At 34.3% G+C, this 16583-nt stretch overlaps 2 protein-coding genes across 6 annotated transcripts; both read right to left on the bottom strand.

The window, feature by feature from the left end:
* Positions 1-1001: 1001 nt before the first annotated feature.
* Positions 1002-5065, bottom strand: LOC114191826 (Tetratricopeptide repeat (TPR)-like superfamily protein). Of its 5 annotated transcripts, none has more exons than XM_028081240.2 (5): positions 2475-5065; positions 1995-2129; positions 1588-1720; positions 1278-1519; positions 1002-1189 (listed from the first exon to the last, which is right to left on the bottom strand). In XM_028081240.2, the coding sequence occupies exon 1, from the start codon at positions 4966-4968 to the stop codon at positions 2611-2613; it is 2358 nt and encodes a 785-aa protein (XP_027937041.2). In that variant the 5' UTR covers positions 4969-5065; the 3' UTR covers positions 1002-1189; positions 1278-1519; positions 1588-1720; positions 1995-2129; positions 2475-2610. The 5 variants fall into 5 exon arrangements, with proteins under 5 accessions (XP_027937041.2, XP_085531590.1, XP_085531591.1 ...); XM_085675464.1 differs by having other exon boundaries at positions 1278-1508; XM_085675465.1 differs by having other exon boundaries at positions 1278-1370.
* An 823-nt stretch (positions 5066-5888) lies between these two features.
* LOC114189572 (acylamino-acid-releasing enzyme-like) lies at positions 5889-16315 on the bottom strand. The gene is made up of 18 exons (XM_028078177.2): positions 16127-16315; positions 15902-16047; positions 15504-15813; positions 14508-14732; positions 14198-14416; positions 14029-14097; positions 12624-12762; positions 11793-11944; positions 11617-11699; positions 11401-11522; positions 11232-11310; positions 10373-10550; positions 8750-8810; positions 8373-8495; positions 7436-7633; positions 6949-7017; positions 6764-6840; positions 5889-6146 (listed from the first exon to the last, which is right to left on the bottom strand). The coding sequence occupies exons 1-18, from the start codon at positions 16282-16284 to the stop codon at positions 6083-6085; spliced, it is 2472 nt and encodes an 823-aa protein (XP_027933978.1). The 5' UTR covers positions 16285-16315; the 3' UTR covers positions 5889-6082.
* Positions 16316-16583: the final 268 nt, after the last annotated feature.

Here is a 16583-nt window from a genome sequence, read left to right as displayed (position 1 = left end):
TAATCATTTGATTAAAATTTTGCTAACTAAAGGGAGAAAAGTAGAATAATATAGTGGGATGAAAGTTATTCTAGACTATAGCTTCTTCAATGAGATATAACATACTCATCCTTTTCTCTTTGGAAGAAAAACTCATAATCTAAGAGTAGTTCCTCCATTTTAGAGCACCAGTTGGTTTAACTTTTCTACAATATTATTTTGGTGAAATATTGAATGAATGTATCATATCTTAAGGTGAATTGAACTAAAAGCAAATAAAATAAAAACAACAATATCGTGAAATAGAAGTCGAAAAGAAATCAAAATTACGATTTAACTTCAATTGAAATGTTCTTAAAAACAGTATTCAAATAGAGTATAATTCTGTAACGTCAGCTTGGGGCTGGAGAATAATGCGTATTCCATTGGCAAGAGGATTGGGAAATTAGTGAGTTGGTATTTCTTAAAAGTAATAAACTTTTAACCCTAAAAAACAATTAATTACATTAATGTCTTTAAATTTAAGCTGGCAAAGGGAATAGAGATCAATAACGATCAATGTTGCAGCATCTGTGGTTACTATAAAATCAATTACGAAAGGATATTTTAAGCTTTGGTGGGACTTTTTGTTTTAACATGATTATCGTAGGTTTTAATTATCCAATACTGATTTTAAAATCCCAGCTGTAAAAGGCACGTTCGAACAAAAGAGTTCCATGTTTGCAACACTTGTTTCAGAATAGATAGAGTCTCATCTCAACTATTACATGGTATATTGAGATACTGAAGTGCATATATATTGAGTAAATATTTTAACTAATCTGGATAAAAGAAAAACCATACATAAAAAACACCACACAAATATTACAGCATAATTGACATTATAACATTTGTTCGAGAAAAAAAATAAAATGGAACTTTATGGTCTAATGATATTTAAAGAAGGGAGTTATGGTAATTTTGAAAAGAAGGATGAGAGGGTTTGTGCAATTATGCTATACTTGTGAATAGAAAATGGAAAATTTAAAAACAAAGGAGAAATTATTCAAATTTTATTGAAATTTGGCGTTTGCAATTTTATTCAAAATGAATGACTAAAATTGTATAATAGGGGAAAATCCTATGGGGATGCAACCATACTTCTCTGGTAGATTTCTATAGCTTTCCATTCCATTAGATCTGCCGGCAACAAAATTACTTTTTCTTGAAGCTGAAAAAAGTCCGAAAAAAGTGATAAATATACTAGACATAAATAATGAAAATGTCTCCCCCAAAAGATAGCATGCAAAATTGCTTACTTTCTATTGGAATGAAAATGTAAGCTTAGACTTGGCCAAAACAACTCAGATTCAGGCATTCCATAGAGTACATGACCGTTTGAGTCCTCACATCTGTTTGAATTGCATGCTATTTAAGTATGTAACTCTGACAAATAATAATTGAGAACTGACCACCAGTATGTCGAGTAAAGACTTGCATATGGAATAACACACTTTCCAGGATAGAGTTTCATTTAGTTGTAAATGGCCCTACCATGCAGCTACAGTATAAAGTTAGTTCAACTTTTTTAGAATCATGCTGGCTTCAGGTAATAAGGTTAAAGTATACCTGAACAATGAGGTGTGCAGGATTAAAAACCTCTACTGACAAACCATATCTTCTCCAAACCACAAAGCTAGCAAGTAGGACTGATGTCTTCAAAAAAAAAAAGAACAACTTCCCAAAACTGCGCACATTTTATCTGAACATTTACATAACAAATATCATCAAGGGCTAATTGCACATATTAAACTAAAACAATAGGGGGGAAATGCATTCCAAACACTAACCACCGATAATTAGATACAGAATTAATTCATTGGCCTGGTAGTAATCTATGAGATGAATTTAGTTTGAAAATCTCTTTTTGATTAATTTCCATATTAAACATTTAAAATATTGGTATGATATTTCTAGATTTCCTCTATTTTCTTACTCATTCTATTCCTATTCCTCGTGTATACTAAATGACTTACGTCCTTGAAATGAGGAAAAAGGGGAAAAGCAGTTCATTTAGTTCCAATCACAAGAGGTCTCAACACTCCAGTTCCCATCACTGACCTTCAAGAATACGCGTAGAAGGATTCCAAACTTTTTCCCATCCAAGAATCCTGCAAAACAGGAGAGAATTATAGTTATGATTAGGTAAAGGTATGCTCTTTCAAATCTTGGAATTGTTCAGGCGGAGAAAATGGTGCTTAAGAAATGAATAGCAACGTGCAGCAACTCTGGAACAAAATATAACCGATAGCAATTTACCCTATCTTCATCATATATTCCCATATACTTTGACTAATTTTATGGACCTCTATTCAACGTGCAGCAACTCTGGAACAAAATATAACCGATAGCAATTTACCCTATCTTCATCATATATTCCCATATACTTTGACTAATTTTATGGACCTCTATTCAAACTACCAAGCCATATTATAACAGATTATCATAGAAATTACCACTAGTAATTCTAAATGCCGTGCTTGAAATGCTCCAATCATAGCCTCAGCAAGTAACCAAATTAAAGGAAACCCAGCACCAGAGGAAAGCCAGACCATGTAAATTCCAATCATGTTTTTCCATAATTAAGCACATCTATTCCTTTGGAGAATTATCTCCTTCAGATGCACATGAGAGTGCCAGCATCCATCCTTGCAAACCATGAGAAGAATCCTTTTTCACCATGACTTCTAGCCTTCCAACAGCCCGCTTTGAAACTCCACAATTCAGTAAAATGTTAGCAAGAGCTCTAAATGTGAAATCATCTGGTTGAATCCCAGATTTTATCATTTCCTTGAAAGTTTCTGTAGCTTCCCTTAGCCTCCTATCCACAGAATACAAACCAAGCACATTATTATAACTCAATACATCAGTCAAAAGACCCAGTCTTCTCATCTGTGTTGCAATTTGTATGGCTTCATCCAATCTTCCAATTTTCTTATACATACATAGCATCATTGCATATGAAAACTCATTTGCAACTTCATTCTTCTTCAAGCTCTCAAATATCTCTTTTGCTTGTTCAACCATAAGTCGTTCAGTATAAAGATCAATCATACAATTAGAGGAAAATATAGAAGGACCTTCATCTGACGATTGAAGCAATTTGTACGTTTCTTGTGCTTCGTCCAGGTAGCCTACTTTAGTATACAACTTAATTAAAGAGTTATATATAGTTGGATTCCCTGACAATCCTGCCTTTCGCATTTCGTTAACATATTTGATGGCTTCTTTAACACTTCCCGTATCAGCAAAAGCATTGATAAAAACACCATAAATAATGACATCAGGCTGCACGGCATATCCAAGCATCTTTTGGTATAATTCTTCAGCCATTTTCAATTGACCTAACTTCGCCAAGCTTTTTATCACAACACAGTATAGAACACAGTCACTCACAAGTCCTGCATTCTGCATTCTTTCAAGATAAGATTTTGCATCGTGCGGCTTGTCAGCACTGGCCAGAATATGTATGAGAGAACTGAAGCTGCATTCGTCTGCAACAACACCAAATTTCTTCATACAATCAAACAATTGGCATGCTTTATCATAGCATTTACCTATCCCATAAGCTTTAATCATCACATTAAACTCGAGGACAGTGAGCTTCTTCTTTTCTTTGCAGCACATAAATACTTTCTCTGCTTCCAAAGTGTACCCTCGTTCCCCATAAGCATCAATATTCGCAGCATAACAGCCAGAACTAATATTCCCGGCTAGGTGAAACCTCCTGAACCACAACCATGATCGCTCAAGCATACCTGATTCTACATACATTCTAGTCAAAGCAGATTGGGTGAACTCATCAATTGCAAGATTCCTTTCGTCCATCTCCCGGACAAGCTCTTCCGCTTCTTGGACCATTTTCCTTGTCGAGTATGCATACAAGAGGATACGGTAACTCACAACATCTGGCTTAAGGCAGGACTGTTTCATCCTTGCAAGACATTTAGCTGCCATGTTGACATTATTATTCTTAATATGAGCCGAAATGAGGATGTTATACGTCCAAGTGTCGGGAATGCACCGAAATTCTCCCATTTTCTGGAATAACAAACAAGCTTGTCGTAGCCTTCCACAGTTTCCATACAAGTGAATCATTAAATTGAGTGTGACTGTATTCAAGGTCATGCCCTGTCTGATCATCCTAGCAAAAGTTTCACATGCTGCGCGAAATTGACCACCCTTCCCATACGTGTCAATCAAGGTAGTATACGTATTCGAGCTTAAACAAACATTGGCACCTCTAATCCATCTTCGGAAGAAGTCTTGAGCTTTTGGGAACTCTCCCGCCCTCTTGTACAACAAAACAACAATCCCCATGGTGACCTCATCAGGCTCCATTCCTTGACTCTGCATCCTCTGAAGCCAAGCAAGAGCTTCTTCTTTGAGTCCACCTTTGCTATAAACATCGATCAAGGTCCCATACGTGGAATTCAGAGGTGCAACCCCTTTAGCATTCATTTCGCCCCACAAATTCTCCACGAGCTCCCACTTGCGCGCTCTGCCAAGGGTCCAGAGCATTATGTTGTAGTGAATGACGTTCAAGTCATAGCAACCCTTTTTCTTGAACCACTCGAATATTTGCAGAGCCCTCTGGCAAGAGACCTGGGCCTTCAGAATTGCACTGATTTCCCTGCTGGAGAGAGTCTCCTCCCACTGCCTTAGAGCGTTATCCAAGTCGTGAATGGTGTCGAGAGCGTGGAGAATGGATGGAACGCGTCCACCGTGAGAGACCCATCTCGTCGAACACGTGGAGTGCAGCTTCTTATCGACCCTCTTCTTTGGGGTGGTGGAATCAGCATTTTTATCTAAACTCAGTTTGTTGAAAAAATATTTACTGGAAGAGAGAGTGGTTTTAGTGGGAATGAAAGCAGCGGAATCGGATGGAGAAGGAAGTGTGTTGGTGAAACCCAAAAGATTGGTATCTAAGAGACGAAACTTGGCCAGCATTGCATTGGTGTCAAACCTCAGTGATGCAAACAAAGCACGACGAGAGAGTTGCCTCTGCGCTTTCGAATTCCTTTATCTTATTCTTTCGTATTTTCTGATACGGGCAATGTTCTTTGGGTATTTGTACCCCCATATTTTCTTTTCCCACCTCATATTTCACATCTCATAATTTGTTCTAAATATATTTCAGAATAATAATAGTAATAATTCAAGACACTTCTAAATTTTGCAATTCAGAACTTTTTGGAATATTCCAATCTAGAACTATATTTTATGTTTCATAATTCAAAATTATATTTCAAATTACATAATTTAAACATTACAATGTAATCCAAAATTATATTTCATATAAAATAGAAACTTATTTTCCTTCACAGTGGATATTACATCAATCACCAAACAACTTAATAACGAGTGAAAGAAAATACATCAATCTAAATTGTTTATGCTTTAGAAATATGTTGTGGATCCAAAAATTGTATAATTTCAATAGGTATTCTTTCTAAAGCAAAATAAACATATTTAGATTTGTAGATTATGTAATAAAAAGTATATTTTCAAATTACATGAAATTATATTTTAAATTATATAATCCAAAAGTACTCTATTTAAAAATATATTATAATTATATTTTATATTCTACAATAAAAAATACTACCCTAAATTATACAATATGAAAATATATTTTCAGATTTATAAATTTAGAAATATATTATAATTTGTAATGTGTCATCTAAAATTATTTTTAGATTTCTAAAATTATTTTTAGATTGTATAATTCAAAACATTTTTTTAATTTCAAATTGTACAATAGATTAATATTTCGAACTTTAAGAACATAAAAAAAATATAAGAGTGCTAAAAAAATTGATACATAAAAACAATCGTCCTTGGTTTGTACAAAATTATCCGCAAACAAATAAACAATGGGAAATTCGGTGATATTAAATATTGAGTGTCTAGTGCTTTTAATAAACACGAAGCAACATTACCTTGAGTGAATTATTCTTTTTATTAAAAAAAGATAGAAATTCCAATTACAAATACGGTATGCTCCACACTCCATTTCAGAAATAAAATATTGTGCCCCAAGTCACTTGTCTGAAAATGCATCTCATTTGCAATACTTGTTGAACCAGATCGCAATGTTAAGGTAGCTTTCAAAGTCAGATTGTGGTCTGGACAAAAGTTGAACCAAACAATATTATCAATTGCAATTATTCTAAGAGAAGTAAACAAGAATATGACAACCTTTGTGTACAGTAAAAGCCTTAAAAATTTTAGTTCTTGTAGATTCACAAATATGCAACTTTGGTCCCTGTAAAATTTTAATCATTCGATTTTTCAAAATTAAGTAACTTTGCTCCAATGTTAACATATAATCTAATTATTTACATACAAGAAATGTTATTCATATGCATGTGATAATAGTGTCAATTACTCATTTATGTATGTATGATATTAATAGTAACTTTGACGATTAACCTTAATATATGTTATTCTCTGACAGGTATATTTGAAATTCTCTGTTAACAACTCAATAATATTATAGCAATGGACCAAACCAATCACCAATTAAATTAAAGTTTTACAGGGACCAAACGTGAATTTGTACTAAACTAAATTCAGTAATTTGCAAAACATCTCTCCTATTAACTTCTCCAAAATTAGTATTAATTTATGGAGAAATTTATTTCACTATTTTTTAATATTTTTTTTTCTCTGGTGAGCAAATTTACCAGAATAGGCCCTCATTATAGACGAAAGAGAGATGTTTGTGTTAAGATTTGTTTACCTTTCAATTCCATGAACATCATTTGGAAACACGATGACTTTTGTTGGTACTCCTTTCTCCCTTAAAGCCCGAGCATACTACAAATTTAAACAATATGGTTTTATTTATCTGTCACACTGTTCTAGTTTACAAGGCAAAATCACCCCAGAGTTTGCAGCTATATGTTAAAGCTCAATAATACTTACTTGTAGTCCAGTCGAAATTGGAACACGGAGATCTTGAGCACCAAGTAGAAAAAGCGTTGGTGTTTTTGCCTGAACATATCATCAAAATATAAATCGTCAATACAAGATTTTAACAGCAAGCACCACGAAATGTCATAAACAGGCTTCATTTTAAGTTGTGTGGTGGAGCAGTAACATTGAGATCCGTTTACTGGATACTACAATACAACTTCATCATGTAATTCAACGGAATAACAGGAAAAAATGAAATAAAATCAAAATTCTAGGCAACAAAAGTTGCATTAATCATGAAAAATTATATTAGTTAATGCATTTTGTTCAAAATATTAATTCTCAACTACTCCTTGATGCCAAAACTGCAGGCTTGTTATTGATACAAGTGCTCTTGCAATTGTTATTTTCTAATCCTTTAGTTTGAAGCATGCTTACAATACTGATTAATAATATAACTACAGTTTAATATTCAAAACCATATCTGGGTGCAGACCTTTGAGAGGTGTGAAATAGGAGATTTGCTATAAAATAGAGTTAGATCCGCTGCTGAAGGTGCTTCAGTAAACTTGTCTCTACCCTTGGTTCCATAAGTCTCCACATAGCACCAATCAGGGATATCAGTTGTACCAACCATCAGTGCAAGGTTACACACAGGATTCCTAGCAGCGGCTGCAACAAATTTCTCAGGTGCCTACAGCAATCAGAAATACATGAAAAACAAAACCACAACGGAATTGTAAAAGCCCAAACTTTTAAAAGACAAAGCCACACCACTATTAAAGTGGATATTAATTTTGCAAACTTAGTTAAGTATCCACCTATATACAGCTTTCTCACATTTGAGGGACATGTTAAATATATCATTTGTCAACCAACTAGTTAACTTGATTCTCTTAAGGACTCTTGTGTTAATGACATTTGTAACAAATTCGTCTCATGATATACATGCTCCAGCTCGAGAGAAGTGTTAAAAATATGGTTTGATAACAATAAATGGGAGATATGATATGATTTTACAAGGAAACATCTTACCAAATATTTCTCTATTAGGTATTGATTTTGTTCTTTATTATTGTATTTCTTCTTCATTATAAATAAGAATACTCATGTCTGTACAGATAACACGAAATTCATCATATCCTTTCTCAGTTTCTCTCTTCTTAATGTGGTACCAGTACGGCACCATCTTTTGTGACCCATTTTGTTCACCAATACTTTTAACGACAACTATTATGTTGAAGTTGTTGTCATAATGTCAATCAATACTAATAATGGATAAGCAGCCCTCAGTACCATAAACTATTTCAGTGACTATTCTTGAGCACAAATAATTATGTGCTATAGACCTTTTTAAGGTTAATATAAATCCATCGTCCAATTATCACAATACTGTTACAATCAGAATTTAAAAGTAACAGAACTAGTTGCACCTGGCCAATCAAGTGGGTTGTCAGAAAGCCACCATGTGAGCCACCAAGAACTGCAATCTTTGAAGGACTGGCGAGTCCCAAGTCAATGACATGATCAATAGCAGTGAGCACATCGTTGACATCCTGCACGTACAAAATCATGATCAGATCCAACCTCATGAAAAAAAAAAAAAAAATATATATATATATATATATATATATATATATATATATATATATATATATATATATACATGTGTGTGTGTGTGTGTATGACCAGAATATGATAATGGTTTTGGGAGTTGGAACTTGCTTTTAAAGGTGAGATGTTGGATAGATAACATAACAGCACTAACAAGTGAAGAATTTAGAAAATAAAAGAAAACATTACCACATACCTGAGAGCCAACTTTTCCTGGAAGAGATTGCAAGGCTTCCTCGCCAAATCCTATTGAGCCTCTGAGAAATATTATCAAGTAAGCTTAGAGCAGACTGTATTTAGACATGTCTTCATCTATAATTGGATATCTAAAGAGGCCTTATTCCATTTACATTAAAACACTTAGCATATATGATACAACAAACTTATTGTTAACGTATTGGGGTTAATGTTAATGCTAGTCTCATTCTAAGGAACTTTGGGCTTACACTAGTACCAAACCATAAAATAACTATAAATAGGAGAAATAGGATAGGATACTAAATAATATCATTAATCTTGGGGAATATATTACAAACTTGGGGAATAATTGAACGCCATTTAGAAATGGCTTTTGATACAAAAACACCTAACGAAGAATTCATTATTGACAGAACATATCAGTTTAACTCATCTTCAACGATCACAAAATACTCCTAAGTTAGCATACCATCGAAGTTACATGAGTGAAAAGATTTCCCCGAAGGTGAATTTTTTAGAATCAACCATGAATGTAATAAAGGCCTGAATTCTCCTGTGCATTCTGTAAGTCAGTAACACATACCAGGGAACTTCGTGCCTTGAAATGAGATTTTTAATAGAATTAGAAGTTTATATTATAAACTAACATTTCACTTGAAACAATAATAAGGAGGATGTTGGAGTAATTTTATTTATAATCTTGGGGGCAGGCAAACCACCCAACCCAAACCTGAAACTTGACAGCATTGGATCTCTAAAGTCCTATAAGAATCATACAGATATGAATTTCTATGCTTGTTCAATATTATGGTTAGATTTATTTTTTTTTTATAAGGAAAAAAGGAGAGAATCAGATAAAATAGGATAGGATTTTTCAGTCGTATGAAAAGTGCAAGTCTCTTTAGCCGAAGTATTTTGTCGAGGATCCTAGCTCTCTCCTCGCTTTTTGTCAATTTCATTCTTTATTTATTTTCTCTGATTCTATGTATTCCTGTTATTCCAGACGACTATGTTTCAAATTATTCCAAAGCCTAAGAAAGATGGAGGTTTCGCTATTGCTAATTGGATGGTGTCTAAGAACATTGCTCTGGACCGGAAGACAAATGGAAATAGATATTTCCTTTGGAATCATATTAACTCAAATGATAGGAAATTAGTTCCACTTTTGGTCTCCATGACTCTATTCTTCTGCCCTTGGCCCAACCAAAAGGATTTTGATTTCTTAACCCTTTTGTGGCATATCATTCAAATATTTTTTTCAAATTTCAAACTTACTGAATAGGACTACCTTTTATCTTGACAAACAACTTTACAAGTCCAAAGCTCCCTCTAAATTCAGGATGTGAAATGGAGTTCATAATAGAATTAATACTTATAACTAATGACATAATGCAGATTCATAGACCTAGTAGTGCTATTTCTTTTATGTGTGGTTCAAGGTCAAAAATACCAAGTCTCCCAGCACTGATTAGAAAGACCATCACTGTGAGAATAAGAATCCATCTCCTGGTCAAACACTACATAAAGAATTAACAGGAACTTGATTGAACACGTCAAACTCATGAATGTAAATTGTATGGCCTTGACCAAATGCTTGGGAACAAAAGAGGATATTGTTTACCTGTAATTAACAATTAACAAGCTATATCCAACCGAAGAAAGATAAGCCAATGGCCTTGAAAATCTTGACAATAAGACAGAATGGGGTCCCCCATGAAGGACCACAATTAGTGGATCACATGCATCACTTTTCTTAGTTTGTGATGACACAAATATAGCTTCATAAGGTTGACTAGCACCTGAAATTGAAGTTCACATAACAAAAAAGAAAAAAATAAATTCCACAAGAAATTTGAGTAACCTTGTCTGTGTAACCAAAGATCAAGCAAATAAAATGCCTTTGACTTTTAGACTTACTTATTTTTAACTCAACTCTGCTATCAGTTTTATAGCTTTAGGGATGATCAAGATCCTCTAAACCATCAAATCACTTCAAGAACTATCAATTATATTTTGCTACTGTTTATCCTGAAAAGTTCAGCCACACCTAACCCTACTAGTACTATCCATAAAGGACAAGACAGTTCAACTCAAGTTGCTCCGTCTTCATTCTCTATTGTTCCCTAGCATAATTTAGCTTTTCAAAATTTCAATTTCAGCACCTTTATACATGTTCTATTTAGAGCTTAACATCATCTTCATGAACCAATCATAAAATTTTTTTCTTTACTTTTTATGAAGTAAGAATGTTGAGGAGAATGAATAACATTTCTCATATACTATACTACTCAACATTAGATGTCCAACAAAATTATTTGGCTGGGTTTCTTCTTCTTTGAGTGTTGAATTGGTTATGTTGCAGAACTATTGTAGAATGTTGATCGCCACGAGAGTTTACTTTAGCCATTGGTGGTAAGCTTAAGAGCTAGGCAAATCTGTGCATTTAATTAGCCTAAAGAAGACTCCAGAAAGAAAGATACCTTTTGTTAAGCTTTCAGAAGCATCCTTGACTGAGATCTTCATTATACTGGATGTCAGAGACGAGATAGAGGACCTAACCTGTAGCCAATCTCCAATGATACAACTGAGCATGTAACACTTTCTTTTAATGAATTTCTACAAATATTCGAAAAGGAAAATGAACAAAACCTTGTCCGAGCACTTCAATATGGGATTTGAGACATCTGACCAACTCCATTCTTTATCATTAGTTGTATTTTTAACAATAGCTCCGTACTTTATTTGAGGAACGTCTACTGGACTGCTAGAAACTATATAAAGTTGAACAAGTTAAAATAAACTAACCTGTGCCATAAGTCCAATATTAAATGGTAAAAGACAAATTGAGCAGCTAATGGTTAGTACCAGCAAGAATATTGTTCCCATCCAATGTAAGAAGACTCCAAGAGAAATTTGAGTTAGCAGGGGTGATTCGCAATATTTCTCCACTACATTTGATGAAAAGGTAGAATGTTGATCGCCATGATTTGTATAAAGTTTTACACAAACATAACAAAATGTATTACCATTGTCATAGCTACCTCAGTACATTGATGGAAAGTAAAACTTGATTGCTGTGCCATACAGAAGCTATAACTAAAGTGTGGCCATCGGAAAGCCATGGATCGCTGAGGATATTTGAACAGTAAAGCCCTGGGAAGCTTCCATCCTCCGCAAACAACACAACTGGAATCTTAAAAATTTGAAATAAAGGCAAAAAAAATTAGTATGAGTTTTTGGGAGACCAAAATAAGATATTACAATGAAGCAATAAAAAACAAAATGAATATTTCCACATTTATTTTGAAAATGTTTTAGAAAATATAAAAATGAGTTCATAGGTTACATCTGGGTGTTGCTTCAGGCAACTAGTATTAGGTTTTTAAAACATTGCTAACAGCAAGAATTCCTCAGTACAAACAGCCACATGATTCATGAAATTGATGCTAGACATGAGTCTGTGAAAGATACCCATCCATTCATTATCTTCTACGGAAATTGAAGCCAGGATTCAGAAACGATAACAATTTACTGTGCTGAACATGCTAACCACAGAAAACCAATTGGAAAATTCCTGTCTAGTAAGTAAAGATACTGAAAAAGATTGTATAGATTTTCATTCAACAAGAATATTGTCCCCACTCAACCATTACAGAGAAAAGCTTTAACAAATTATTTCATGTAAAACCATAAACATACAGAGACTGATAGTTAAAATTTTATATTTTCTAAGCAAGTTCTTAAGCATAGGATAGTTGAGAAGTTCATACTCTCTGATAAAATGAATAAATAAAAGAGAAACAACAGAAATAGATCTCAGTGGCATCTGTTCAGATTAAAGTTAAATTAGACAACAAGAAAAAAAAAACTACCACTTCATGAATTTTAGAAGATTGATAAAGCTTCATATCCTTAGGCCAATCAATTCTATGAAGTGAATCTGTAGCAGAATGGGCGCCAGAATCAACTGAGCTTCTTGCAGATACAAATACAAGAAACTTTCCATCTGGGCTGGTAGAAAATTAATGCATAGGAATCAAGATCATAGAAATCAAATTCACACTCTTATTACTGATACGTTTTGCTTAAATTTCATGGGAAAAAAAAAAGAGATGCATGTGACTAAAACCAACAAGTGATGACGTGTACAATTTTAGAAGGTAACTAAACATTATTTCTCACACGTCTTACAAGAAGACACTCATAATAGAGAATGTAATGTAAGTTTCAAGGAATATATGCCTCAAAGATTACTTTCAATTTCTCCAAAAATTGGCAGTTGGTATACAGGTCTAGGGAAAATAAGATGCAAAAGATTACTCTTATAGAAGTAATCTTACAAGGGAAAAAAATATAATAATGGAGAATCTAATGTATGTTTCAAGGAATATATGCTTCAAGATTACTTTCATATTCTCAAAAAACGGGCAGTTGACAGACATTAAATCCACATGTTTATTACTAATAACTCATTGCTTAAATTTCAAAATAGAAGAAAAGATGAACTACTTCCATACGACTAAAACAGATAAGTGATAACATGTTCCATTTTAGGATATAATTAATTTTCAGGAGAATGTTTGAGTTATAGTTTCTCACACATCTTACTAGGAAAAAAAGATAATGGAGAATGTAATGTAAGCCTCAAGGAATATAGGCCACAGAGAGTAATTTCACATTCTACAGATATAGGCAGTTGACCGAGAATTCTACAGCCTTTTCAAAAGTATAAAAATAAAAAATATAACTTTGTTAAAATGAAATCATTTTGTGGAAAAAGGTATTTATTATGCTTTAGCCACCATCCACAGTGGCAAGTATCGCTCTCAGAACTGGAGATTGATAGCCATGAAATAATCAGCTGAAGCAGTAACCACTTACTTTCACCATTAGCTAACTTTTTTATCATCTTGTCAATAACCTATGATGTAAGTTATGCTGACATCCTGCTAAGAGTTTTTCATTTTTCACATCATACCCCTATTTGTTGAATATGTACAACAACCATCATGTAATATTTTTTAAAAATTAAGGGGGACTAGTGTAATGTATAAGTGTAATCAAGAGGTGTCCTGTAGGACCCCAAATCAGTGGGGTATGGGGCAAAATCTGAGATAAATGCAAGAGCACATGTGTAAAATACTCAGACCAATATGTTATTTGCACACCAAAAACTGGAAAACTAAAAATTCTACCTTTTTGTGGGGCCTAGGGTGTGGGACTTCGTTTCAGCATGTGAAATAAATAGAATGAAAGCAAAATGATCCTGGCTATTACCTGAACCGTGGAAAGAAAGCACTACTTATGGTTTGAGTTAGGTTAACAGCCTGAACATCTTCTGTTGAGCTACATCAATCAATACACCTTCAAACTTTAGTTCAGCACAACCAAACTTAATAAAAAGATATTCACTTTCAAAATGAAAGGTAATACAAAAGTCACTTACTCAGTCTCAGTTTCATTTGCTTTTGACTCATGGTATGGTGCTTTAACAGCATATAATGCACATGGCCTGTTATAGCAGTACTTAATACCAAGTTTTCTTGTCTCAAATGACCATCCAACAAAGACCAAATATTGCACAGAGCCTTCAACTGCTGGAGCCCACACAACTTGTCCAACACTCAAAGACTTGTCAATTCCTTTGACGGCCTGTACCTCTCCACTGCAAAATTAGTGTTGTAGTTAGCATTTTCTATCTAAAAAGTTACATCACTCATTATCAACTTAACATAAAACCATATATTATACAAAACCTAGTGATGTCGATGACAAAAAGGGCAGGCTGCCTCTTCCCTGCATACGTCTCTCCCCACTCTTCCTCCCATTCTCCTTGAGCTTTCCAGGTACCACCATCCTTGTCTGAAGAACTACCTTTCTGGTAGCCACCCAAATCATTGAATGTGGGCTTTGCAGGAGCTGGCTCTTCAGCTACATACGCTATACAAGTTTCATTCAAATTCCAAGAGATCCCCTCAAACCTACAATAACACAAAACAGTACTCCAGCTCATAAATTTTAGCTGGTAACAGAGTTTTGTGCACAAGTTTGATTTGGCACATTATTGAATAAATTATTACTCATTTTTCACCTTTTAAAAACTAAGCAATTATTTCTCGAGAAATAAACACTTCCAAACATGTACGTCAGTTTAATATTACTGTCTACCAGTACTTTTTCACTCTACCTCTGACCTATTTCCATTCATATCTCTATTTCTGTCCCTGTTTTTTCTCCCTTTCTCTTCATAAAAACACTTTTGTTTTCCACTTTTATTTCATCCACTATGGTTCTCTCCTCCCTACAAAACAGACCCTTATAGGAGCTCTATCAGTTAACTTTTAAACAGTTGAAGTGCATAATGAGTTAAATTTAGAAGCTCAATTCTTTTTACTTCCGTATCTTCTAATCTCCCATAAGTGTCATCTATGAAAAATGTATATATCAAACATAGCTAAAGCAGTATAAGAACCTATTTGAATAAACTACTCCAGAAGCACTTACAGGCATACGAAAAGAAAATAATAACAAATAAATTAAGAAACTTTCTCGAAAGTTAAAATTAGCTTATTTAAGTTAAAATTAGTTTCTACACAAATTAAAATTAGATTGTAAGTTAAATCGTAGAAACTCTATAAGAAAAAGATGATTTTTTAAGTTATCCGATAATTTATTTGATTTTATCTTCTCACTTTTTGTAATGTCCGAAGAAAAGTTTATTCAAACAAACAAAAGAGCAATAATAAGTTTACCATCCATCAATGTACACAGAACCATGCTTTGATTGAGGGACATGGAACTCCTTTTCCAGTTGAGAGGAGCTCCAAATTTCAAAGCGGCAAGGACCTTCACTCTCGGGATTCCGAACAATAAGCAGCTTGGAGGCAGAAGGCGACGGAACCATGGCGGAGACTCCGGTCAATTCGATCGGAAAGGGAGCCCAGTGGAACGCAACGGTGGCGTCGCTTTGTCTGAGCAGGGAAGCGGAGACGATGGACTTCTTCCTCTTGTTGGTCAAAAGGTTGGGTTGACTAACGCAGAACATTGCCTGCGAAGCCAAGCCTGCCATGCAAAACGAAACACAAATAGTGAGCACGAGCACCGGGAAGTGAAGTGAAAGATGAAGGGGATTGGAGTGGATGAAACTGACCGGTGTGGGAGTTGAAAAGCCATGCCTTGTCGACGGAGGGGATGGCGGTGAATTGGTGGAGCAGGTCGGAGTGAAAGGCGTATTCTTGCTCCGTGGCTTGGTGTTCGTCGTCCATTGGTGAAACTGGTGAAAACGAAAACCGTCTTCTGCAGCAGATTGAAGCAAATAGAATGAACGAGCGAATGAATGAATAACGAAATGGATGATTAGGGAAGAAAATATTACGCAGTGAGCGGAAGCGAGAGCGTTGTTGGATTTGGAGTGATGAGCGTGGACAATAAACAAAGTGGATTAGGATTAAGATTAGGAAGATAGAATGGGGAAAACAAAGATGGTGCTACTCTTGTACACCAATTACCGACGCTGGTTGTGCTACCAAACATGCTGCATTGGACACTACCGATTTATTTATGTATTTATCACTGTATCTCTCTCTATGGCTTAAACATTCATGGCCATAATTCCACATGTTACAAGAATATAATACTAATATCAACATTAATCATTAATCATATTTTATTTGTTCACTAACTGCTCATTATAAAATATATTTCTGAATATGTTTCTAAAAGTTGAATTTACACAATTTTAACACATGTGCCTATGACCAAATACTCATGAAAGTATGTTGTTTTTTTGTTGATGATAGTTCACCGAAAATAAATAACAACTTTGATGGAAG

Source organism: Vigna unguiculata, chromosome 7 (assembly GCF_037176805.1).
Source record: "Vigna unguiculata cultivar grain cowpea cultivar isolate G323 ecotype 2 chromosome 7, ASM3717680v1, whole genome shotgun sequence".
Lineage (NCBI taxonomy): Eukaryota > Viridiplantae > Streptophyta > Magnoliopsida > Fabales > Fabaceae > Vigna > Vigna unguiculata.
Note: the sequence above shows the minus strand (reverse complement) of the source record. Positions and strands in the feature narration are given on the sequence as shown.

What these genes read in the sequence shown, in the direction of transcription:
- LOC114191826 (XM_085675462.1), bottom strand. Translation starts at nt 4,968, where the DNA reads ATGCTGGCCAAGTTTCGTCTCTTAGATACCAATCTTTTGGGTTTCACC.
- LOC114189572 (XM_028078177.2), bottom strand. Translation starts at nt 16,284, where the DNA reads ATGTTTGGTAGCACAACCAGCGTCGGTAATTGGTGTACAAGAGTAGCA. An exon ending in TCTGTGTACATTGATGGATG is followed by an intron (nt 14,733 to 15,503) that starts GTAAACTTATTA and finishes GTGTTATTGTAG; the next exon opens with GTTTGAGGGGATCTCTTGGA. An exon ending in TTGTTAATTGTTAATTACAG is followed by an intron (nt 8,811 to 10,372) that starts GTAAACAATATC and finishes AATATTTCTCAG; the next exon opens with AGGCTCAATAGGATTTGGCG.